At 50.6% G+C, this 24,573-nt stretch overlaps 1 protein-coding gene across 3 annotated transcripts in view; it reads left to right on the forward strand.

Moving 5' to 3' along the window:
- The window catches only part of CXCL12 (C-X-C motif chemokine ligand 12), a 28,089-nt gene extending 7,704 nt beyond the window's left edge, over nt 1–20,385 (forward strand). The window contains exon 4 of one of the 3 annotated variants that reach the window (XM_068548095.1): nt 20,073–20,385. In XM_068548095.1, coding sequence (XP_068404196.1) covers nt 20,073–20,157 — 85 coding nt within the window. In that variant the 3' untranslated portion in view covers nt 20,158–20,385. Of the gene's footprint in view, nt 1–1,448; nt 1,543–4,075; nt 4,530–20,072 lie in introns of those variants that run through there. The other 2 variants (XM_068548097.1, XM_068548096.1) reach the window with 2 other exon arrangements.
- Nucleotides 20,386–24,573: the final 4,188 nt, after the last annotated feature.

Consider the following 24,573-nt stretch of genomic DNA (forward strand, 5'->3'; position numbering starts at 1 on the left):
CAAGGCATTTTTTTATATATATTTTCGTGCACAATTTTTTAAACGTTACTTTAGTAAACAAATGTATTTCAGAATATATTTATAGTCGAACAATTCCTATATTTGAAGTGGAGCCATATGAATGTCAGTAGGTTACATTTCTCTATTACCATAAACTACTGGCGATTTGTAAAGAAATATATATAAGTGTGACTGCAGCTTTTTAATGTTACCCACAGTGTATTTTTTTCACTTGTACTAAAATTGTATCAAATGTGACATTATATGCACTAGCAATAAAATGCTCATTGTTTCATGGCATAAACCTCCTACTGTATGTGGGAATTTATTTACCTGAGATAAAGTCCATTAGTTGTCAGACATGGGGCTCACACACATTTCTGGAATTTATTCAGATAAGCTGGCCTACTGGTCAGGTGCCTTGCATCCCTCCTGCCGAGTTCACATGCAAGTGACAGCACATGGGCCTTGCTCAGGAGCAGATTAGATCTGCAGCTCAAGTTGTTATGTCTTTTTTTTTTTAAAACCCGGTAGAAGCAGTGGGGCTAGTTGTCTGAAGAATAATATTTGGCTCACTAATTCCTTTTCCCCTTCTTACTGTTCCTCGGTTCTCCTAACATCCCCATGTAATCTCCAGAGACTCAATCCTCATAATATCCAGCTTTCACATTTTCCCATGTAAAAATCCCATAATTCCAGCCCATGGCTAATATCAAGCTTTCTCAGGAACAGGTGGCCTTACCCCATAAATCATTAAATACCATTCAGCTTGAATCATTTTAATGTGACAGTCAAGAGCCAATTGCTCTAATAAAGTTGCTCTAATAAAATTCTGCTAACCAGCTCTCTCCCTTGCTCTCCAGAACAATCCCAGTCATTCCCAGGGGGTGCGCACAGGCATCCAGAAAGGAGAAGGTGGGATAAGGCTGCCTTCTTTCTCTTCTCCTGGATGGCCATCTGAACCTTGGGCCTCCAACCTCCAAAGCTTATTCGATTTGAAATGCAGAGATTTTAAAGATAAAGCAGAGAGTTCAGCCCTGCATTGAGATGTAAAGAAGCCCTAGGAGAGCAGGTTGGGGTGAGACAGAAGACCAGTCCGGCCTGGCCCTGGGCGTGCCTTCCCACCCTTTCGGATATCAAGTCCTCATCCCTGTTAGAAGCCTCAGGCAAGAGCGGGAACCAGGGGCAAGTTGGCAAATGGCCAACTGCTATAACCAGTTCACGGGTATCTGTGTTCTGGAAGCCCGTCTAACATTTTTTTGAATTGGGGAAAATGTCTGATTTATTTTAATGAAGTACTGACAGACAGTGCTTTGCCCAGGGGCCTCCAGGCCTGAGACTAAAGACAGGGTTAAACAAATACACGGGCCACTTTTAAATATTGTGCAGACTGAGAAAGACTCCTGTTTATTTCAACGTTATTAATGGTTCTACTAATTTTATCTAAGGGGGCGCAGAGAAGAAAAAGTGGGGAAAAAAGAAAAGATAGGAAAAAAGAAGCGACAGAAGAAGAGAAAGGCTGCTCAGAAAAGGAAAAACTAGTTATCTGCCACCTCGAGAAGGACCACAGTGCACTCTGCTCTTGTGTCTCCCGGCGCTTTGTAAATCTGCCCTAACCCTCCTCCAGGGCAGAGCCCCTGCCTCCCGGGCGGGCGCTCAGACTTCCGTGGGGGAGCAGCACTTTGCCGCCACTGTGGCCACCCCGGGTCCTGTATTTATGTGCTTTTTAGGGCCTTTCCTGGTCTGCTAAGTTAAGAAGAAAGTAGTTGTACAAAGACCGGGGTTGGAGTCCGTGACACGGAGCCTGTGTGCTCAGGACTCTATCTAGAACAGCCTGGGACTCCGGAATGGCCCAGGGCTCCATCTAGAATGGCCCAGGGTCTCTCTCCAGCATCACCCTGGGCTGGTGAGCCTCCACCCTGCCCTCCGCTCCCTCTCTCGCAAGGCCCACGATCACGAGCGCTCAGAGCTCACACAGCTCCACACTCTTACAAGCTGCGTTCCCGTCTGAGGCCAGCGTGTGGCCACCTGGCCTGTGCACAGAGCGGTCTGCTGGCCCAGCAGCCGGCATCTCACCCAGCAAGGGCCATGTGCCTGATACCCTCTCATCTGCCACTGCCGGTGGCATCACTGCCTTTGCGGGGCAGAGCTGGCTGTGGCCATGCCATTTGCAGGCGATAACTGACTCCTTTCCCCAAATGCCTGTTGCCTGGCTCTCCACCACTCTGCCACCTGGGGTAGGACTTTTCTGGCCGCTCCCTCCCTGGGACTGGCGCTGTATGAGCGGCTTTACCTCCAAGCTTGGGTGGGTTTCTTCAGACCGTGTGGGGAGAATGGCTGACAGCTCTGCATTTCCAGAGGGCAGTTGTGGAAATGCTTCTCAGGGAGCCTCTTTGCAGGGCAATTCACTTTGTAGACTCTTTAAACAGGTCCCTGATGCAGAGGAGGTGTGTGGAGGGCCTGTAGCTCTGGGGACTCCTAGCCTATCCCCTTCCCCCTTCTGCGTGACCCCAAGTGATTAAGTTCTGGAACGCAGCCGCCTCAGTCCTCACTCACCACCCCGACCTCAACACACATACACACAGATTCATGGCTGAGCTTTCTTGCCAAGTCTCTCCAATTTGTGCTGGAAGGAGGGGGATCACAGGGGAGAGCAAGGCCCTGACTTCAGTAGTGCTTTGAAAAGGGAAACCTTGAATATCTACTCTTCTCCCCATCCCCCTGTCACACAGGGACACACACTCACCCTGTACCCCAGACCCCTGGTCATAATTTCAGTACATGGATCCAGAAAGACGACATGGTTGAAGGATGGAGCACATGGATTTCAGGAGAAGAAACCCAAGGTCCTTGCCTGTCACCTGGGTCACAGAGCGCTGTGTCCCCCTCACGCTTTAGTGCGCTCCTTTTAATTACAGCATAAGGAATTACAGCCATTACTTTTCCTCACTGGAGAAGTGTCCCCCTAGGGCACTGTAGCCAAAGACTTTTACTTCCCACTGCCATCCCTTGTACCTGGCTAACTCCCCCAGCCTGTGGCCCTCTTGCCAGCAACAGGGATGGCAGGCCTGCTCCCGGGCGTGTGGGTTGCCCACTTACCTCATCCTGCCTGTGGTGCCTCCGAAGGCCTCTGGATGGCTGCTGGGCTACCCAGGGCTGCAGTCCTTTCCGTGGAAGCCAGCAGCAGTGCTGGTCTGCAGGACCTTGGCCAGGGTAGCGCTACTCTTAACAAAAGCACCTGCAGAGGGTCAGACCTGTGACTCCACACTCCCTTTTTCACCTTTCTGTGCCAGAGAGGGTGACAGGTCTGTTCTGGGAGAGCTGTTTGCCCTGTAGCAACTGTGGGTCAAGCTATTGCTTCCCTGAGGTAAGCAATAGCTTACAAACTGCTTTCTGCAGTGCCCAGGGAGACAGCATCTGCCACCTCTCCGGGGGGAGCCGGGGCTGCGGGGACTCAGAGGGTTGGACCCACATTAAAAAACATAGGCAAGCCCCTGTCTGTCCTTATATGACTCCATTGGCCCCGGGGCCTCACTGTATCTGACCAGCGGGCCTCAGCCCCGCTGAAGGCAGGGTCGCCGTGGAAGAGCCGAAGAGCTGGACCTCCATTCCGTTGTGGGTTGAAACTGACTAGGCAGCGCTCGCGCGTCCGCCACCGGGTGCGCATGCGCGGTCCCAGTGCCGGCTGCCTGGGCGCCTAGCTCCGGGGCCACTCCGCCGCGCCAGCCCAGAGGTCCTGGGGCTTAATGTCTATGCTGGGCTAAGGCATCGCACTTCGTCCTGCCTTGTGACCACTGTGCCATGCCATCTCCGTGCCCTTGTTCGTCCATCCGCCCTGTGCTTGCTGTGCCCACCTGCCCTCTCCGCTTCCCGCCTTCCATCTATCCTTCGCTTCTGCCATGCTGTCTCTCTCACTTCAGTCCCCCTGCTCAGGGTCTCGGAAGGCAGAAGCACCGCAGAGATTTGGAAATCAGGGGTGTGTCCCCGGCTGGAGCGGGGCTCAGCGTCTCAGGTGTGCGGCCCGGCCACTGCAGGAACCCGCCTTAATGGTGTCTCCCTCTGTTCTTGTTAACAGGAGGTTCAAGATGTGAGAGGCGCAGGTTGGGTCAGACGCCTGAGGAAACCTTACAGTAGGAGCCCAGGTCTGAAATCAGTGTTAGGAAGGGTCTGTAACCACTCCCCTGCACCCAGGCAGGCCTGAATGCATTTCCAAGGGCCTTGTCTTGCACAGTTTGCCTTACTTCACCATTTGATTATGTAGCAAAATATATGGCGTTTATTTCTCATTTAGTCTGATTATCCAGCGTCACTGGCGACAGATAGGAACTTAGATTAAGGCCATTCTTTTACCTGCTTTGTTATAATATCCTTCCCACGGAACCCATTATCTAGCCAGAGGTTTCTGAGCTGTGCAGGCTGGAACCCCAGACCGAGGGAGCCTTGCCCACATCACCATGTCCAGGGTGGAGAGCCACCAGGAGGTGTCAGCACCAGTCAGCATGGGCAGAACTTAGTGAAGGCTGCCCTGTGCAGGGGCGGGGGGGTGGGGGGCACGGGGAGAGGTTCTGGGGGGCCAGGCAGGAGCCTCACCCTTCCTCAGGGTGAGAGCAGGGTTCTGCCTCTTTGGCGAGTACCGCAGGGCTTCCCTGAGCTGAGGCAGGCAGGAGTGTGAGGCCAGGGTAGGTTGAGATTCACCCCTCATCCCAAGCTCTCCTCTACATCCCATCACGTCCTTCTCATCATTCTCTCTCTCATCCATCATCATGTGTATCCAAGACTGTCTCCATGACCCAGGAAAAGGACTCTCTCAAGAGCAAAGCTTTACTTTAAACTGGGCACCAAGAAGTAAATCAAAATGTCTCGTGTTACCCGGTCCTGAAAGCACTGTGCACATCTGTGGCTTGTTTGGGATATTGTCCGTTGTCCAATCCTGTGTTTTTGTTCAAAGCCAATGTCCTCCGTGCATGCACTGTCAGTTCCTCAAATGCAAAGCCTGAGAGTGAGGAGATGCCCCCTGGGGCCTTTGACCAGGTTTCTGATTAGGGCTGTGATCCTTTTGGATGGAACCTTGTTTTCCCCATGATCACAAACCCATGTTGGATCAACAGAGCCCAAGGGAATTCGGTTTGCAGCAGTATGACCTTTGAGGATGCAGACCCTCAAGGCGTCTATAATTGTTGGTACCTCAGAACTACAGAGAGTTTTGTCTTCATGGTGTCAGCATTGTTTGGGGAATAACAAGAAAAAATTTTCAACTTTTTTTTGGTTTTGAAAGCCCAATCCATAAAATAATCAATCCTGGACATGAAGATTCCTTCCCAATTAAAATCATCTCTTAACTTTGCACAGTGGCCCCTGGACCTTCTCTGCTGCCGCTGTCATCTTGTGCTTACAGGACGTCCAGCAGGGCATTCCTCTTAGAAAAGAATGGGCTGGTTGGGAAAGTAGCTTAAAAATCCTGACATTTAGGGTGTTTCCCTTTACTGAGAGCAGTTTGTAGAGTTGCATTAAACAGTTTAAAAATCTCACTTTCTGAAAAGGTAAGCACTTGAGGGGTTTTGGCTTGTTTTGTTTTTCATTTGGTCTCACTAATACTTTTCCCCTCTGGTTAAATTTTTTTTAATTAAGAAGGTAGAAAAAAAGAAGGGCAAAACAAGGAAATGTATCAATTGACAGGATGATGTAAATAACATGCAGAAAGTATATTCTTGTAAAATAATCTTGAATTGTAGGTGTTCTCAGACTTAATAATCTTTGGGTTATCAGTAACATGTGTTAGGCATTTCCATAAATATGCCTTTAAATTAGATCTTCACGCAAAGAGACGCAAATCCATCAACCAAACAAAAATTCACATCCTCAAACCAGCTTTGTTATATTGAAAACAATAGAGTATGGAGGGGCCTTTACTAGTTATAAGGGATACAGAGCTGGTTTCAAAACCCTCTTCTGAAGTTAACCTGTCACTACAGGGCTCCTGAATTAGACATGAAACGATCGAATTTTCAGTGGGAGAGTCATTTTCCAAGTAATTCAAGACATTTTAACATCTCATGGAAAATTTGGAATTATCATCCCCTGGAACCCATGAACCGGAACCATTAAATCTCTTTCTCCTAGAAAATTAACATGGCCCTAAATAAATCTTGACTACAGTTAAGAATAATTTTTGTTTCTCCCCTATAGGGGGAAAAATAGATAAGAGGAGAAACTGCAGGAAAAATGATTTGTGTGACAATCCCTCAACTTGCAATCTGCTCCTAAGTGGAGACTGCCCAGCTAAAGCAAATATGCATTTAAATAGTCCATTTGCAAAGGAAAAGGCTCTCCTGATCCCCTTTTCTTTCAAAATACAAGTTCCCTGGATCACTTTGATTAGGGGTCACCTAGCTGTTCCTCCTGGTCCAGTGCTGCCTCTACCTGACCTTCCCTTGGGCTCCGTGTAACCTCCAGCGTGGTCCTCCACTGCCAGCCTTTGCATCAGGACCCAGGCAGAGAAGACTTGGGGGCACTGAACTCACAGACGTGCTGTGTGTTGGAATCTGAATCTGTGCCTTGTGTTGTTTTGCACTGTTCTTTGTCCCACTCCGGCCAGCTGCTGAGACCCCAGCGAGACACACGAAGGACCCTCTGCTTATCTGCCTGTCCTCCAGAAAAAGGAGGGCCAGCTTTGAGCAGAGGGCCTGAGTAGCAAAAGGTTGCAGCCCCCACTGTGTGAAGTCCAGAGAACTTCTAAGCCTTTTCACTGGATCCGATTTGACCTTCCTTTTCTGACTGCCCCCTGGTGTTATCACTATGGGATCTCTCACTGGGAGTTCATCACCTTTCCCAGGTGGTGCATCCTTTTGTAGCTGGATGAGAATTGTGGGGTCCTGATCTCTCTATGCATATTCCCTGGGAAATTTCCCATCCCTGGGAAACGTTCCCTGGAAACCTTCAAGTCCCCTAAGGAGACCACTGACATTGTCAAGTTGAAAAATCCCATAGGCTGTTATTCTGCAACCTCGCTGGACTCTCAGTCTCTGAGCAGTGATGGGTTCAGTGTTAAATGTGATAAATACTGTATTTTGTATTGTTTAAATTGCATCTCCCACATAATGTGAAAATGGTCCAGGAGAAGGGAGCTTTCTCTATGCAGTGTGCTTTTTTTTTTAACAAGTAACAACTCCTTTTGAAAAACAACAATTTCTACTTTGAAGTCATATCAATGAAAAGATGTATATGCACTTATAATTTTCCTAATAAAGACATGTACTCAAATGTAGCAGCCAACGGTTTGAAATTAGTGTTACCATTTGGAACTCTCCAGACTTGGTTTTTCTTCCTCAGACCCAACACAGAGGGGTTGTGTAGTTCTAGCTGCAATAGTCAGTGAAAACCAGGCCATTGTAATCATACTCATCATAGGCAAGAATTCTGGGGGCAGACTTGCGTCTCCTAGTCTGGGTCCTTAGCAGGGGGAAAGGCTCTCACTTTTCTCTGAATGTCCTTGGTTTTGCTGGAATCCCTTCTTAAAAGCGAGCCAGTCCGCTACTCCAGAAGGGGTAGTTTTGTGCAAGGGCCTGGGTGATTGCCTGTCAGCCATGGGGAAGGAAACTTCCACTCTGTACTTCTCAGGCTTAGTAGAAGGTAACAGAGGCCCCGTCCCCGAAGGCATGGCCCAACACCCAGCACCTTTTGTATTTTCTGTCTTGCACCGGGGCCTCTGCTGGAAGCCAGATGCTGATTCAGCCAGCAGTGTCCTGAATACTGGGGACAGGGGCTAAGCCCAACAGACAGGGTTCTGTCCTCACAGAGGTCGGTCAGCCTTTCACACTTTCCACCACATTCTCTCTGATCCAGTCAACCATGCTGGAAAGGAGAGGCCAGCACGAAAGCCCCCAAATGCCTAAATCCAGATTGTTCTGTCCTCCAGGCCCTCTTGCCCACATGCCCAGAAGTGACCACGTCACCCCCGTGCTCAGTACATCCCGGGTATTTCTAGGGTGGCTGCAATGTGGTTACCAAGTTTCAGATTAACTGGAGGGAGAAGGAAGGGTTAGAGAGACCACGTCAAGAGGCAGCGTGGCATCCTGGGACAGGCGTGGCAGTGAGGATTAGCAGGCCAGTGCTTGAATCCTGGTCTTCCCTCTGCTCACTGTGTGATTTGAGACCCCTGCCTGACTCTCAGTCTCCCCATATAACGCTGGAGCTTAGAATCACCAAGAGTTGTGAGGATTAGACTGGGATCCTGTGCGTGGAAGCCATTTTGCTCCCTCTCTCTCACCCCACTGCTCCCTGGGGTCTACAGTGCTGGGATAAGATCCTGCCTGCCTCTGCTTAGACCCTCAGCAAGGCTCTGATACCAGCTGGAGCTCAAAGTGATCTTAAAAGTTGAGCTTCACCCGCTTAGCCAACAGATGGGGAAAAGTCTGTTGGTTGGGTCTTGTAGGTGTCCCGGTGCCTGTGCAGTGCTGGTCCCAGCATGTTCCACCACTATCCTAGCACCAGGAACTCACAACCTAACCTCTGGATTAATTCCCCAGAATGATGTTGACTCTTCAGAATGATGTTGCATTAAAAAACAATAGTAATAAATAAATGAATCCATGTCCTATCATGCTTTACACAGCTGATGGCCCTCATTTAGCCAGCCAACAATACCTGCCATGCCAGGCCCGGTACGAGGTGGGTAGTATGGACACTGTGGTGAGCAAGCTGGCGTGCCCCCTGATTTCAGGGAGCCTGTAGTCTGGGGGACTGTCTTGCAATTAAGTGAGCATTTTCGTAAAGCGTGGTAATGTAGGTCAGGGTGCATCCAGGGGTCAGGGAAGCTTAGAGCACCATCAAGGGCTCCTTAAAAGAAGTGCTGCTGAAGCTGAGACCTGAGAGAAGTAGATTATTTCCAGGGAGGGGAGTATCTACTGACCCATGAGGACTGCCCTTGTGAGCCCACGTGGGGTCCTGCTGTGAGTTAGAAATGGGAGCTTATTCTGCCAGGGGCGCAGCTCCCATGAGAAGCCCAGCATGAGGGCAGAGAGAGCTGGATTTCAGCCCCTCACTCCCCTGCCACAGCCTTGCGTAAGGCACAAACTGCACAACGGCGGCTGAGACGGGCTGGGCCCCCCCATGCTGATGGGGTCCTGACAGCTGGGAAACATGATGAAGCGGTGCCCTCGGTACAGCTGATTGCATGGTTTAGACACCTGATCCTCGCTGCCCGGTCCAGTTTTCTGCTCCAGGAGTGCAGAGTTGTGATTCACACTTCCTCGGGTTCTCTGGGTTTCTCTGTGCCTACAACTGAGAGCCTTGTTCTCCGGAGTGTGGGTAGCTGGAGAGAGAGAGACGTAGAGGGAGCTACAACTGGATGAAACAGATTCAGAGGGAGAAGAGGGGTGAGAGAGCAGGAGGTCCTAGATGCAGGTGAGAAGTGGACAGAGAGGTCCGGCCACACCCCCTGCCCTCGGCTTCTGTGTGTTCCAGATAAACCCCTCTCAAGAGCTAGGATGAGGATTTCTGCTAATTACACCCAAATAACCAGCATTGGAGGCAATTAGACAGGCATGGGGGGCAAGGCAGGTGGGGAGCAATGAGGCTCTGGACATGGGCTCGCACTTGCACAAGGAATCATTTTGGAGACCGCCCTACCTCCTCCCCAGCCTCCCCAGGGGTCTTTTCTGGGATTTGTCCCTGGCTTCAGCTTGAACTCCAAGGAAAGACCCCTCAGCCCTGTGCTTGCTACCCTGTTAAGACTGATAAATGACCCAGAAGCATCCCCTAAGCCCCTCCCCCCATAAAAAAGTACACAGATTCTGTTTAGGACCAAGATGCCCTTCCTTCCCTGAAGAGCACCAACCCAACCTGCCCAACATAAATGGTGGTGAGACGGCTGAACCATCAGCCTGTGGAGAGCTCTAGCTCAGCCCCAGATGTGTGGAGGGGAGGCTGCAGTCCACCCACAACCTATGTATCCAATGAGAACAAACTGGGACAATGGATTCTCAAGTGCATCCATCCCCAGGGCATCCCCTGCTGGGCTGCAGGCTCCGTAATGTCCTGTTGGGATTGGGGGAGCTCTGCGGTGAAGAGTGCTTGTCATAGTGGGTGTTTAACAAACATTTGATATGTGAGCTGATGTCCTCGAGTCGTGAGGCATCAACAGACCCTAGCAGCAGCTTCCCGGGCAAGCCACAACCAAGCCCTGGTGTTCCTACCTGGGACTGGAGCTAATCTCAAATTCCAAGGAGGTTGTTCTGCTAAGTTTCCAGAAGTTAACACTCATTTTAAAGCAAATGAATTGCAGCTACCTCTTGGCCCATGAAACCAAACAGAAACAAAGCAGAGTGAAGCCCTAGATGGAGCGGGGAGAGTAGAGTGGCAAGGGGTGCTTATGGATTGGGAGGCTGGGTGGGAGGAGCCTTGGATTTGCAGTGAAAGCCAGTAGCTGCGGATTGCTGTATGACCCATCCCCAGTTCAATCTAACTCAGTCCACAGGGCGCCTGCCTGCACCTCTGTAGCTGACTGGAGCTCAGAGAAAAAAGTACATCCCCGCTATCCGGTCTGTTTAAATTCCTGACACTCACCAGAAGTGAGTCCTTAGTGCTGCCACACTTCCCTGTTCCATTTGCTCCTCCTTCTCCTGGGTGCTGATTCCACACTTTCCTCTCTCTTTAAATCTTCATCCCCCTCTCCCTCCTCACTCCCAGCTGATGGTCTGGCTTCTATGTCAGAATAAAAGGAAGAGGTAAGAAGGGCATTTCCTTGAGCTTCCCCTCTCATCCACTGTCTGTCCATCCTGTACCCACTGTCACTGCTGTCACCTGGGAGTGGTGCCCAGTGCTTCTCACCTGCAAAAGGACATCTCTCCTAACTTCCCCCGTCTCCTGCACCATCAATCTTTCACTCTCTCCATCATGCCAACATGCTATGATAGCTCCCTTGGAAAGCAAAACAAGGCAAAAATAAAAACAGCCTCTATATTGTATCTTCTACCCCTAGGTCCCCCTACAACTTCTACAGTATTTCTGTTTATCACACAAAAGTCCTCAGAAATGTTGCCTGTATTTCCTATGTCCACCTCCTCTCCTCTCTCTTTTATCCTTCCTGAACCCACCCAACCACTCACTCCACTAGAGCTGCTCTTTGTCGAGGGCGTCATTGAGCCCTGCTGGGAAATCGAATGGTCGGTTATCAGTGCTCAGCTTCTTCAATCTCTTGGCGTCATTGGACATCGTGGAACACCCTCCTGGAAACACGTTTTCTGGTTGGCTGTCAGGAGGCCACTCCTGGCTGTTTCTTTGGCTTCATGCCTTCTTGTGTCTCTTTGCTGCTTCCTTCTCAGCCTCCAGACATCATCCAGACAGGAACACCTCGGGACTCAGTCCTCAGATGCTCTTCTTAAGCACCAGGTGAACTCACTCACTCTCTTGGCCTTGAACTCCATGTGAAGGTTAAGGAAACCAGTGATCTCTCTCCTGGACTCTCACCTTGTAAACTCAGCTCCTCCTCTGAAATTTACCATATGCAAAATGAAACTGCTAATTCCCAGTTTTCCCCCAACCTGCTCATCCCGATTTCTGCAAATAACAACTCCATTTCTTCCAGCTGCTCAGGCCAAAACCTTTTAGTTGTCTTTGATTTATTGTATTATCTTACAGCCCTCAGCTAAACCATTACCAAACCCAATTAGTTACCTTCAAAATATATCCAGAACCCAATCACCATGCTACCATCTGATCCAAGCCACAGTCGTCTCCTCTTTGAATCCCTACACTAGCCCCTAAGCTGGCCCACCGTCATGTCCTGCAGTGTCCTCTCAACAGCAGCAAGGGTGGCCGGGCATGGCGATGTCACCCCTACTCAGACCCTCCAGTGGCCAACAGAGGCTTTCACCTGTGGGCCCCTGCCATCTCTCTGATGTCACCTCTCTCTACTGTGGCCACGCTGGCCTCCTCTCCCTTGAACAGGCCAGGACTGCCCCTGACAGAGGACCTTTGCACTTGGTGGTCTCTGCCTAGAAAGCACATGGTTTACCCCCTCCCTTCCTTCCGTCTCTGATCGCCATCACCTTGTCAGAAAAGCCTTTGCAGACCCCCCATCCCGTACAGCCGCTCCTCACCTGCATGTGCCCTGGCACCCTCTCCTGCTTTTTTCTGTCCACAGCACCGCCTGCCGTGTTTACTTGCTTGCGGACTGCTTCCCCACAGGAGAGGTTTAATACCACGCAGGAAGAGAGGGGCTCGGTCTGTTTCACTCACTAATTATTCTTTGCGGCTGGTACACAGAAGGTACTAAAGAAATATTTTTTGAATGACTGCCTGATAAATCAACAGGATGGTAACATATTGGACGCTTTCTTTGCTCATCTCTAAAATAAAGATAGCCATGCTCGCAAGGTTGTGCGTTCATTCATGCACCCAAGGTCACACTGGTCAGTCGTTACTTGGATCCAATTCATCTTACTCTACTGTCCGTATGTCAGTGGTCACACACATGACCCTTCTCTAGAATCCCCTGTGCCTGACCCTTCCCCCTGAAGTCCCCATCACATGAAGAACTACGGTGGTTCATTTCCTGTGAGTCCAGTTTAAAGAATCATCCCTTTCCCCAGAGGCCCCTCCTTCTGAGCGTTCCTCCCCCCGTGGGGACCTGCACACACTCCCTGTGCAGACCACGGGGGCGGCGAGTGCTGGGCTGGGGTCCAGCTGGCCTGGGCTCTGCAGCCGGGGGCTCAGGGGGAGGACGGCCACAGCCAGTACAGGTCCCCAGGGACGAGATCTCTGCTGCTGCTGCTTCATCACGGGCAGAGGATGGCTGGCCAGACCTTAGGACCCAGCAAGAGCCCTAGAGGAAAATGATTCCAGAAATACTGAGCAGAAAAGAACAATCTACAGGGATCAGCTACAGGAAACGGAGGCTGCGTGACCACAAATAGACACGAGTGGGAAGTGACAGACTGGAGGGGTTCCCACCTCCATAACCATCAGGATTCCTGGCCTCATTTCTAGGGGTACCCAGGTCTTTCCCACTGCCCTGCCCAGGTGGAGGGCTCCAGGCACCTGGATGCTGCTGGCTTGGCCTAAAGGCAGACGCTGGCAGCCAGACCCGGGAGGAGGTCCGGCCAGGGGCCGAGAGCTCGGGAAGGTGGGTGGCAGCAGGGTCTGAGCTCAGCTTTCCTGAGCAGCAACCAAGCACTGCACGGCAGCCGTACAAGTTGCTCGGGGGGAGGAGTGACCGGTCAGCCTAGAAGGCCCCAGATGCAGCCACAGGCTCTCACCTTGTCCTGGCCTCTTCCCAGGCATTTTCCTGAACACGGGAACATCAGCCCAGGTCACACAGGCTTGTAGGCCGTGAGGAAACAGCCATTCTGAGCATTCCTGAGCTCTGGGGGAGGGGACTGTCCTTCTGGCCACTGTGGGAACCCCCAGCACCATGCCGAGTCCTTGGCACCTAGGAACGAGGCCTGAGAGGGACCAGCTCTTTCCAGTTCTTCCCCTGACAGATCACCTGCCCAGCCAAGGCCTGCCCCCTGCTCAGGAGGCCAAGAGGAACCAGAGGCTAATGCATTCACCACGCGTTTCCTTATGTGGGCAGGACAGAGTTCCCAGCGGGGACAAACAAACCCCTTGGTCAGGTGCTTTCCATCCTGCTGACATTTCTGGTGCAGCCTGTACCTGCCAGGCCCATAGCAGTACTTTCTAGGCATGGTCTTCTTGTCCTCCCAACAATCCCACGAGAGACCAGCCCTCTCCCGTGTGATGGACACAGGCACCAAGGTCCGGGGCGGCCATGGAGCCTTCATGTCTCAGAGCTGGGACGTGGAGAGGGCAAGGGCTGCCGGGTTTCAGATCCCTTCTGCCCTATATGGCCCAAGCGTATTTCCAGACCCCAAATGAGAATCCATTTAGAAGAAATGCTAGGCAAACTCTGGCTGTGAAGTCAGTATAGCCCGTCAGAAGCAGCAATTTTTAAAAATGAAACAGCACTGAATAGAAAAGAAGAGAATAAATTGGAAAATATGGGCATATGTCACACTTTCTAAAGGGAAGAACAATTCACACGTGTGTGTGTATGTTTCATAACGTCAAAAGCAATTTTTATTGTAGACAGTGGTCAAAAGTGTACTGGTCTTGTGTACATAAAACCCATGAATGTGTCTCACCCTCCCTGAGTAGAAGGAAAGAAGTTAGAGGATAGCACTAGATTTCCTTGATTTAATGAGTTAAAAAAATTCTTATGTTTCTAAAATGAGGATGCAGTAATAATAACAGTATGCATCAAATGGCTACTTTTTTTTTTTTTTTTTCTTTCCTAAAGAGCTGTAGGCTTCTCTAGAATAGCAAAATCAGATCTAACCCACAGGGTACTTTCCTGGCCCATATTCTCAAGTGGCAGGAGGGCAGGGGCCAGATCCCCATCATTATGCCTTGCCAGGGAGTCCAGTTCCAAAGGGGACCCCAACTGGCCTCCCCAAGCCTGGTCTGTACTCGGGAAGCCCAAGGAGCAAGGGCCTGGAGCCTGGGTCCCAGAGAAGGGAGGGCCTGAACCTCAAGATTCCCAAAGAGAGGCCAGAGGGAGTAGTCCCCTGGGCAATAGAGTATCGGTGATGCTGTTAAGATGCCCTTTCAGTGTCCTTAAAAATGGAGTGATCCTGGCCCCGGATGTGCCCAAACAGTCCCAGTGTCTGCCTGTTGTCCCAACAAAATCACTAATCGTGCCCTTTCTCTCTCACAATGTCCTAGTTTGAATGATAAATTGTATGGCCGCCTTATCAAAGGATGAATGAGTTTGTGGACTCCGCTAAGTTCGTGCCTGCTTCTCCCAGCTCTCTTTCCCCTCTTTCTCCTCCCTTCCAATCAGGAAAGCCTGAACAAGCCTCAGGTCCCTGTCCCACTTCCTCCCCTGGCCCTCATCTCCTCTGCTCACCCAAACCAGAGCTGCTTTCTGGGGTATCTGAATCCCTGGCCCAGCCTTGGGAGCCTCATTCTCCCCAGAGGCCAGGTACAAGGTAGGGCGGCTGGCCCAGGAAGAGGAGACATCAGAATCCACAGAGCTTTTGAAGAGTCACTGGACCCACAGTCAATGCCCACCTGTCCCAGACCACACTGGGGACCCAGGGAAGCCTCTGTACCTCCCTGAGCCCTGCTCTCCTTGTCTGTGGTTCCTCATCTGGAGCTCACAGAGAGGGGAGAAGGGACAGCCCTGGATTGCCCTGGAGGTGGGCAGGGCAGGCGCCTGAGTGCAGGGAAGGTACCAACGCTGCATTCATTGCATCTTCCTTGTGCCCGGCACACAACACACACTAATGGGTGCTCACTGCAAGGGAGATGGTGTTCCTATTTTGCGTATCAGGAAAGTCAAGTTAAGCACTTTCCCAAGCCATGTGTGTAAAAGTAACAGAACCTTGAGTCTCCACGTGTTTTATTGCACCATCTGTATCACCTGTTAGCCCTCCTTCCTGTGTGTCTCAGAAGTAACCATCAGCCATGGAGGGGTGAAAGGGAGGTGCTGGGGTGGGGAGGGGTTATGATGACAGGAGGGAGTCACTCTGAGCCTAAAAGGCAGTGGACACTCTTTCACCATCCACTTAGCTGGGGGCTGCCCTGGGATAGAGGGGTGACGTGACGGCGACTCTCATGGGGTCTGCACATGCAACGTATGCAGAAGTGTCTCCTGCACGTGACCCTGTTGACTGACATGCCCCCAGCCACGCGCAGCCATGGGCTCAGGAGTGTGGCTGAAAGAAATGCATTCTTGGGTTGGAAAAGGGGGGCAGTTAGACCTTGCCCTGAGCAGGTGGCATGGAGGGAGCCAAGGTAGAGGCCGATAAAGAATAACAGGAATAATAAGGACAAAAATGATGCCCGCTAATGTTCCCCACGCGCTGATTATGTGCCACACAGGGCTGGCTGCTCTAGATCTGTGACCTCATTCAACCTGGGAGAAAGGGAGTGACTTGCTCAGGGCCACACAGGATTAGTAGCAGACGCGTACCAGATCCATCCCATCTCTGCATGGTGTGGGTTTGAAGGCTAGCAATGGGGGCTTTGCAGCTTGATATGTTGGGTTCCAAGGAGTGCAGTGCTGAGCTGGGGTTCCCCTCCCTGGTTTTGCCCCTCAAAGCTGCCAACATGAGGCTCTTTCATTTTTCAGGGCTGCCTCCTATGTCCTCCATTTGTAATCAAACCCATATCTTTATGAAGTGCCAGGGGCTCTTGGTGATGTTCATCCCCTCAGCTGTCTGTGTTGAGGTTGTTCCTTTGCTGGAGACCAGGCTGGGATAAAGGGTTAAAGCCCACCCCACCCCCCTTTCAGCTTTTTCCCTGGGGCTGTCTCCCAGTGGGCTCCTCCTGGGGTGGCCTGGGCTGTTTGAAGTACCCAGGGCAGGACGTTCTCATGAAGCCAGGATTCAGGAATCTTTTCAGATTCATGTGATTAGGCTCTGTCCTTGGCCTTAGGGTACACAGGCCCCCAGTCCACCCACCCTGGGCTCAGCCTGTTGCTTCCCTTCCCTTCCTCATCCCCATGCTGCTCTCTGTCTGTAGTCTCACCCCATCCTCAGGGACCCCAGCTCCTGGCTCAGCCCTTCTCCAAGATTTCCCACTCATCCAGGGCTTTTGGCCCTGTTCCCCTGGGTCCATCATCAAGGGTCACCAGCTCTGCCCAATTTCATGGAAATTTCCAGCTCCTAAGTCTCCATCTTGGGTCCACCGCTCACTCATTGCAAGAAATTTTAATTACTTGCTGAAGAAAATATTTAAACAAACAACTGAGGTTATGTAATTGCCACCGGCTGCAGCTCCCTGACCCGCAGCTCTGGAAGCGTTGAGAACTGTGCCCTGGGCTGGACCCAGAAGCTCCTTAGAGTTGCCCATCCCTGTGACATGTCAGCACACATGGCACATCTGATTATGAGTCTGCTAATGAGGATGTGGTTTGAAAAGCATTTTTGCTCCTTTGTCTGTGAACTGAAATTCTTTTATCTGGATTTTACCATTTCTTAATTTTGCTGAAGGTTCACAAACCACAGATCTCCACAGTGTTGAACATATGTATTCTTGGGAGTTCAAATTCCCGACTTTCATCCTTCACTCCCAACTGTTCCAGCTTCAGCAATTTCATTTCACCAGCTGTCCTGCCAGGGGACCCCAGCGCCACCTCATGCCAGTGTTACAGATCCTTTCTCAGAGCAGCCAGGTGGCCTCCTATGCAAAAACTTTTTTTTAATTAAAAATGGTTTCCAAGTAAAATAAGACAGAGTCCTCCACCTCGTCCCCTCAACCTAAGCCACCCACCGCTCAAACGGGTCTCCACCCAGAGGTTGCTTAGAAACATATACAGAATGTCCAAGGCAGCTTGGAAATGACTTGCATCTCTTCTCCCAACACACACCGTGGGCTGTTTTACAGGAATCAGGTCAAAGTGGAACAAACTTGTGAAGTTTCCAGCAACTAAATGCAACTTCCCCACTGTTTGCGCTCACATGCTCACACAATTCACTATCAAAGTGAAACAAAAGACAGAAGAAGGCACCTTTGGCAGGTTAGGGCTTGGAATTGTGGCTGGAATTAAAGACACTTTTGAGAACTCCCATCTCAGGGACCCAGCCAAACCCAAACTGAATGAGTCAGGGAGCTGCTGCCAGTCTTTGGGAGTAACTCCAGCCTGATTTGTGACTCTTTGGGTATGCCCCCAATGCTTAGGACAAGGGAAGGCATGTTTTCGGACCTTTGCACTTCCCAGCATCCAGAAAGAGAAACAAAAAGGGCTACCTGATTCCCTGGACGTGGCCGGTGGGCGTCATCCATGGTGAGAAAAGAGATGCAGCGATTTAAGAAGAGCCTGGAGGGAAAAACCAAGCAAAAATGAAAATGGATGGAAGGAAAACAACATTTACAAAATAATATTAAACATTTAATTTTAAACAATGTGAGGAGAGCCTTTGTAATGGTCTCGAGACTTTTAGGATTTTGGATTCAGTGTCTTTCCTCACAGAAGAATGAAAAGTATCTCAAAGGTAGCAACGTGTTAGATTCTGGAGAAGAAAGATCAGCCTCACCTTGCTTTGGGGTTCCCTGTGTGCTCAAGAAAGTGTGAATTCATTGTAGGCACTAAATAAAAATGCTCTGTGTGGATCTTAACATCCTTTAGTTGAAACCCTCCAAGAAATTCCCACAGCTCCCCTCTGCAGCCCCACTTCGCTTCCCCATCCTCAATCACACCATCTCACCAGGGTCCTCAAATGCATCTTTCCTTTGGCCAAGCGTCTTCCCCGACCTTCCACCCCATGGCTCTATTGAGCCTTCAGCTGGACCCTCCCCTGCACCAAGATGCCTCCCTGATAACCATTTCTGCTCCACCCTGTTTCCCTCACAACGCACAGATCTCCACACCATCTTCACTCCCTTGCTCACGTGTCTGTGTCTGTGGTCTGTCCTCCCCCTGGTTGCCAGCTCCAGCAGGCACTCTCCTCCACACCGCACCCCAGCCGTCCCTGATAGGACAGCCTCTGCGGGCAGCTGGCATTCTTCGGTCTTGTCTCTCTGGAAGTTTTCTCCTGTCACACAGCCAAGTCCAAGTTTGTTTACCTTCTCTTTAGCCAAAGCCTGACCTACTATCCCAAGAAGGAAGGCAGCAAAACTGTCTCCTGTTAACTATTTACAAAGCAGTACCTTTTTCGTTGCTGTTGCTTACATGCCCTGAGGGTTTTGCATTGGTCAAATTGGCATAATTTGAATAATGTGGTAAGTTAATATTTCTCTAAAAACTTTCATGTGGTTACATTTGTAATGTATGTTAATACATTAACATAAACTATAGTATTCATTTTATTAAAAAAGAAAAATCACTTGGCAAGTTTCATATGGAACACTGTAAGTCCCCAAGACTACAGGCTGAAGCGTTAGGAAAAATCGAATATATTATTTTTAACATACTGTGCAAAACCCCCAGAGGATTTGCTCACAAGGATCTATCTTGTTTAGGCACTTTTTTTTTCGCAGTACATGTTTGGAAAGACGATTATCACCCCAACTTGTTTTCGGTGAGTAGCTGAAAAAAAGAGAAGGCAAATCCCAGAAGAGGATTTAGTAAAAGAAATGCAGGAAAGCAAAGAGATAGGAACAGCAAGTCTAGAGGCAAGAGTCCTGCTGGGGGAAGGCCCAGGCCAGCGGATCAGCCCTAGCTGCACGTTAGGACCACGATTCCCAGACTGTGACCAACAAAATCAGAGGCGGGGGGTGGGAACCAGGTGGCAGTACTTTCTTTGCTCTTAGGGAAACTCACGGTGGGAAATCACTGCTGCAGACCAGAGGTGCTCAAGTTTGAGAGATGATCAGAGGGCTTCTTAGGACACATTTCTTGGCAGCACCCCAGAGCTTCTGACTCAGCAGGCCTGGGTGACACCTAAACAGGTGCATTTCTAACGGGTCCCAGGGGATGTGCCGCTGCAGGTCCGGGACCACAGCATGACAGCGAGCCTGTGCTCTGGACCTGGGATGCTTTGCCTTGGGGAAAAGGCAAAGCCCCAGGGATTGTTTGAAAACGAAATCAAACTCTCTAATAGCTTCACACAGCCTCTGGGCCCCCATGCCTCATTATACCTGCTTTTGCCTATACCTCACCGGGCTGCCCAGGAAGCTTTCAGGGCTTGCGGGGAGAGAGTGGCACGTGGAAGTGGGAGCGGTGTCCAGAGGCAGAGGCAGGACCAGTCCTGCAGCCTTGTTGGGGCAGGTGTCCTGCCCGTTTGCTGCCTTCAGCCGTGGGCATCCTCCGCCTCTTCTCAGCCTGTCACTGTGGACCCAGCCTCTGGGTTGCTGCTCCCTCTTCCTCTTCATTAATTTCTTTCGCTCTCGTTTGATTAGTGGGATTCTCTGCGTGTATATGGCAGACCTCACGCTGCTCACTCAGTGCCCCGCAGAACTTGAGGGCAGTGGGCTGCCGGGGCTTTGGTTGGGAGGAACGGTCCAGGTCTAGTGAGTGTCTCGAGGACTCAGTTCCTAAGATGGTATTTAGAGACACAGCTGCCAATAGAGGTTACTTTATAGGATGGGATTCTGGGGCAGTGTGTGGAATATCTTCTGTCACCTTCCAGACCCAGTCCCACACTCTTGGGCCTGACCTCTGCCCTGGGAACCAACCTGACCAGCACCACTGTCGGCACCACCAGCAGGAGCTGAGGACGACGGGATGTTTATTCCCTGGAACCTTGAGCCAAGTCACCCCACCTCCCCCAGCCCCCCGCCCCGCTTCTGCTGATGGAAGGTGGGAACTCTGTCCCTCTGTCCAGGCCTGCTCCCTGACTCTGTATCTGGTGACTGCTCCCTCCCCTCCCCCCTCTCCAGGGGAGGTGACTCTGTGTCCCGCCTGCACTTTTGTAAGGAATTCCTTTATTAAACTCTCCTGAAATGGCGTTAACTGGAGTGTGCCGTCTCATCTCTGCTGGGACCCTGATTGCTACATTCACTTTCACATTTTCAGATTATATCTTTCCATGATGTTTGCATTTCTTGTAACAAGCCCATGTTACTTTTACAGTAGAAGAAGTAAACAGCAAGGAGAAGAAGCAAGGAAAGGCAGCAGTCAGTATGCTGCATGGGGCGGAGAGCTGCTCCCTGACCTGGCTCACTCTGGGCCCAGGTTTCAACCCCCAAGGGGACACAGAACTGACCCAGGTCCCTGCATCTGTGCATAAAATACCCAGGGGAAGATTTTAACTCAGCAAATTATGATGATGCAAAAGGATTTGCCAAGAACGACTCTATTCACCCTCTGGAGTGAGAAGGTTATAACTTTAGTCTGCATTCATTTCAAGGTCTACATCAAGCTCAGAGGCTACAAGGCCAGGCTTTGGGGTTAGGCAGACCTGGGCTCCAGCCTGTGTGACCTCAGAGAAGTCACCTAACTTCTCTGAACCCCAACCTTGTCATTGGCAGAATATTAGCTGTGGAGAGAATTAAATGAGATAATATATTTTCAATCTTTAGCATAATGAGCACCCAGCAGGTCCTCAAAACATGGAGATAATTCTCATATAATTATTATAAATGCTATTCCATACCTTGAGCAATCATGAGTACAGTAAGATGGATGACGATATACACACTTCTAGTTTTTCACATGGCATGTGTGGCAAGAGGCATTTTTGGTCCCAGTCTAGCCTGGGCTGCTTCAAGGTCTTCAGCCCCTATTCTGTCCATCCTCAGCTGAGGGTCCCGAAATACCTGAGGCCCAATTTGCTCTGCCTTGGGGTGGCAAGCCCTCCTCTCAAGGGCTTTGCCACAGTTGGCAGAAGATCCGCAGTCTTGGGATCTATAGTCATTCAAAGGTCACTTCACGCACAGATGTGTTACCACCTGATGTCTGAGGAAGAAAGCTTCCCTCCAGTAAGTTTCCCAGGACTCCAGCCGCCAGCCTGGTGGTCAGTTGGGACAAGCGTCTTGCTGTCGGTCACCCGAGGGCTCTGTGTCTGGCTCAGTGCGGTTTTGGGGCTGCCATCTTAAACGTTTGCTGTTCGGGAACAGTCTTTTCCTGAATGAGATTCAAGCTCAGCGCTCCCACAGGACACGGGACAATTCCCCTATAAAGGCACCCTGTCCTCTCCGTCCGTCCAACCACTCCTCCACGGTCAGAGGGCCTTAGTGGAAAAAGCACTATGTGTTTGACCGTGTCCATCAGGGGGGGTCATCGGAGGTGAAGGTAGGAATGGTCGCCTTGAAGCTATACGTCTCCAGGCCTGAAAGACCGAAGCCACTTCCTTGTCCAACCCCCATGCGCTGGGAGCAAAGGCTCGCACGGGAGGCTCTCGGGATGGCACTCGAAGGACAGCTGGTCCCCATGGACTGTGTCACACTCTTGTTTCTGCCCTTCCCTGGCCACTCTCCCTCTGCACATCTATGGCCCAGGTCTGTGGGAGGATCACGGAGATCATGGGTGTAGTGTCCGCGTGGCTCGGGGCTCAGGTCCTGGTGTCCACTATGCAACCCCAGGCCCGGCTGCAGGACACGTGTCCACCAGTGGGGTTCTCTATGGCACCTCTACTGGGCATCCAACAGCTCCCAGCTGCCAGACTGATCTTTAAAATATAAATTTGTTCACACCCTTCTCTCTGAGTAAAATTCTCCAATGCTTTTTTTCTGTGCCTTTATAATAAAATTCAAGCATCTCTCTAGAGCCCACGCACAGGCTCAGGAAGTTCTGCCTCTGGTTACCATCCAGTGCTCGTCAAAAAACACCCCATCGCCTGTTTCCTGAGGTCCAATCTCCTCACCATTTCTCTGTCCCTTGACCAAGCCCCACGTGCTCTCTCCTCAGGACCAGGACGTTTGTACTTAGGGTTCCCTTGCCTGGAGCTCTGTCCCCTACATCTTCCCACACTGCCCCCTCTTTACCCCCAACTTAAAGAAGTCCCCCCAGGGAGCCCTCTTCTGGTCCTCAAGCAAACCCCCTCTCCTCCTCAGTCCTGCCTGCGCCCTAACTGCCCCCAACCCATTTATCATTTGACATTTTCTCCCTCATCGTCTGTCTGTGAACGTAAGCGTGTAAGGGCAGAGAGCCTGTCCATTTCCACCTGTGCACCAGGCCCCTAGGACAGTGAAGAGAACATAGCAGGGATTAAATAAATAGGTGAGGATGGGTGATGATTCCCCAAGTGCCTTGCAGTGTAGAGACACGGGGGTCCTGGCTCCAGGCCAGAGAGCCCAGAGAAGCCCAGGCAGCCATGCCCCCTATGGACCAGTTACACAACAGGGAAATAGAGGTAGGAAGTGTCCCAGCCTGGCTTCTGAAGAGTGCAGGCCCCCAGTGCACCTGACAGAGAGAGACTGGGGATGCGGGAGAAGTGGGTATTTAGAAACCGAGGACGTTCAGGTGTGGAGAGCGCTGGTGGCGGGGGACAGGTGTGGACGCTGTGGGTTTCCAGCAAGCCTGAGCCCGACACCAACCGGTGGGACGCTGGGCTTTGGAGCTAGGCGGCTTGCCCAGGCCACAGCTGGCCAGGCTCAGCTGAGCCTCCCCAGAGGAGGAGAGCTGTGTAAACAGGAAGTCCACTGCCCGGACGCTGATGTGCCTTTGATAAGGGCCGAATCCTCGGAGGTCTCTTTCTCCCAAACAGTTTCTCTATTGGTTTGAAGCCACAGCTCCGGTGCAGGAAAACAAACTGGAAAGTGTGGACACTTTCCTCCTTCCTGACTCAACCTCCATGGGGGAGGGAAGGGAGGGGAGAAGAGGAGAGGGGAGGGAGGGAGGGAGGGACTAGGAATACATGAGAAAAAGGGTGAAAAGCAGAAGAAAATAAGACGAGGAAAATGAAGGAGAGGGTGAGACAGAGGAAGAAGCAAAGGAGGAGCTGAGTGATTACGCAATTTCTCTGAAGTAAAACCAACTAAACAAAATGGAACTTTGAAAAGCTAGAGGTACTTTGAAGGGGTCAACATATGAAGTTTCATAGGTTAGAACTTCTGTGGAGCCCCTGCTTGCAAACACCTGAGTCAGAAGCACTCTCTTTCCAGAAACGGGTCTCATCAGAAATTCCGTTTTCTAGTGTGTGCTCTCTGCGGAGAAGAGAGATAAGGCAGCTTAGCGCCATCCCTGCCGGGTCTCTCCAGCCCTCTTCTCCGTGCTTCCTATCCAGTCTCCCGCACAGAGCTTATCTAGCCCAATTGTTCCATGTAAATCGTTCCCAAATCTCCACTCTGTCCTCATTTCACTTCCAAAATTCAGTCTCATATTTTCTATTACCACCTGCAGCCTGATGCCCCATCAACTCCTCAAACTTCCTGAAATCTGGCCTCTGAGCATCAAGTAATATACAGAGGTAGAAGGAGTACATCAAGAATGAGAAATAGAAGGATTGCTTGGAAAGCAATTGTATTTCTGCAGTATCCCTCCACCTCCCCACACATTACTGGGTCCTCTGCATGCAGCAGGTGATCAATGGCTGTTCACTGAGTGAATAAATTGATAAGAGACACCACCATCCACCTAAATGGAAATCACTCCCTTGTGAAGCCCAGTGAGCCCCACCCCTGCCATCCTCCCTGTCCCCTCTCTGCCTCCCCATTTCAAGTCTTCTTCTTCGAACAGTACTATGCGGTAGCATCTTCATTTGTCCCCCTCTTCAGTTTTCCTCCCTTCCAATGCATTTGGCCAGCTAAATCTTTCTCAAGCCAAAGTTTAATATTTGACACGTACACGTATGTCCTACTGTGTGCCTGGCCCTGTGCTGAGCATCTCACATACATGGGCTAACTTGCTCATCAAAGTCACCACATGACACAGGTACCCCTATTTCTCCCCCCATCCCTGTACAAGAGGAAAACTGAAACCCTCGTGCAATATTAGTGGGATTGTCCATTGGTATAGACACTATGGAAAACAGTACCTGAAACCTGAAAATAGAGCTGCCATATGATCCAACAATTTCACTTCTGTGTATTTACCCAAAGAAAACAAAAGCACTAATCTGAAAAGAGAAATGAACTCCAGTGTTCATTGTAGCTTTATTTACAATTGCCAAGATGTGGAAGCAACCTAATTGTCCATCAATAGACAAATGGATAGAGAAGATGTGGTGTGTATACACACACACACACACA

This window comes from Eschrichtius robustus, chromosome 7 (genome assembly GCF_028021215.1).
Source record: "Eschrichtius robustus isolate mEscRob2 chromosome 7, mEscRob2.pri, whole genome shotgun sequence".
NCBI lineage: Eukaryota > Metazoa > Chordata > Mammalia > Artiodactyla > Eschrichtiidae > Eschrichtius > Eschrichtius robustus.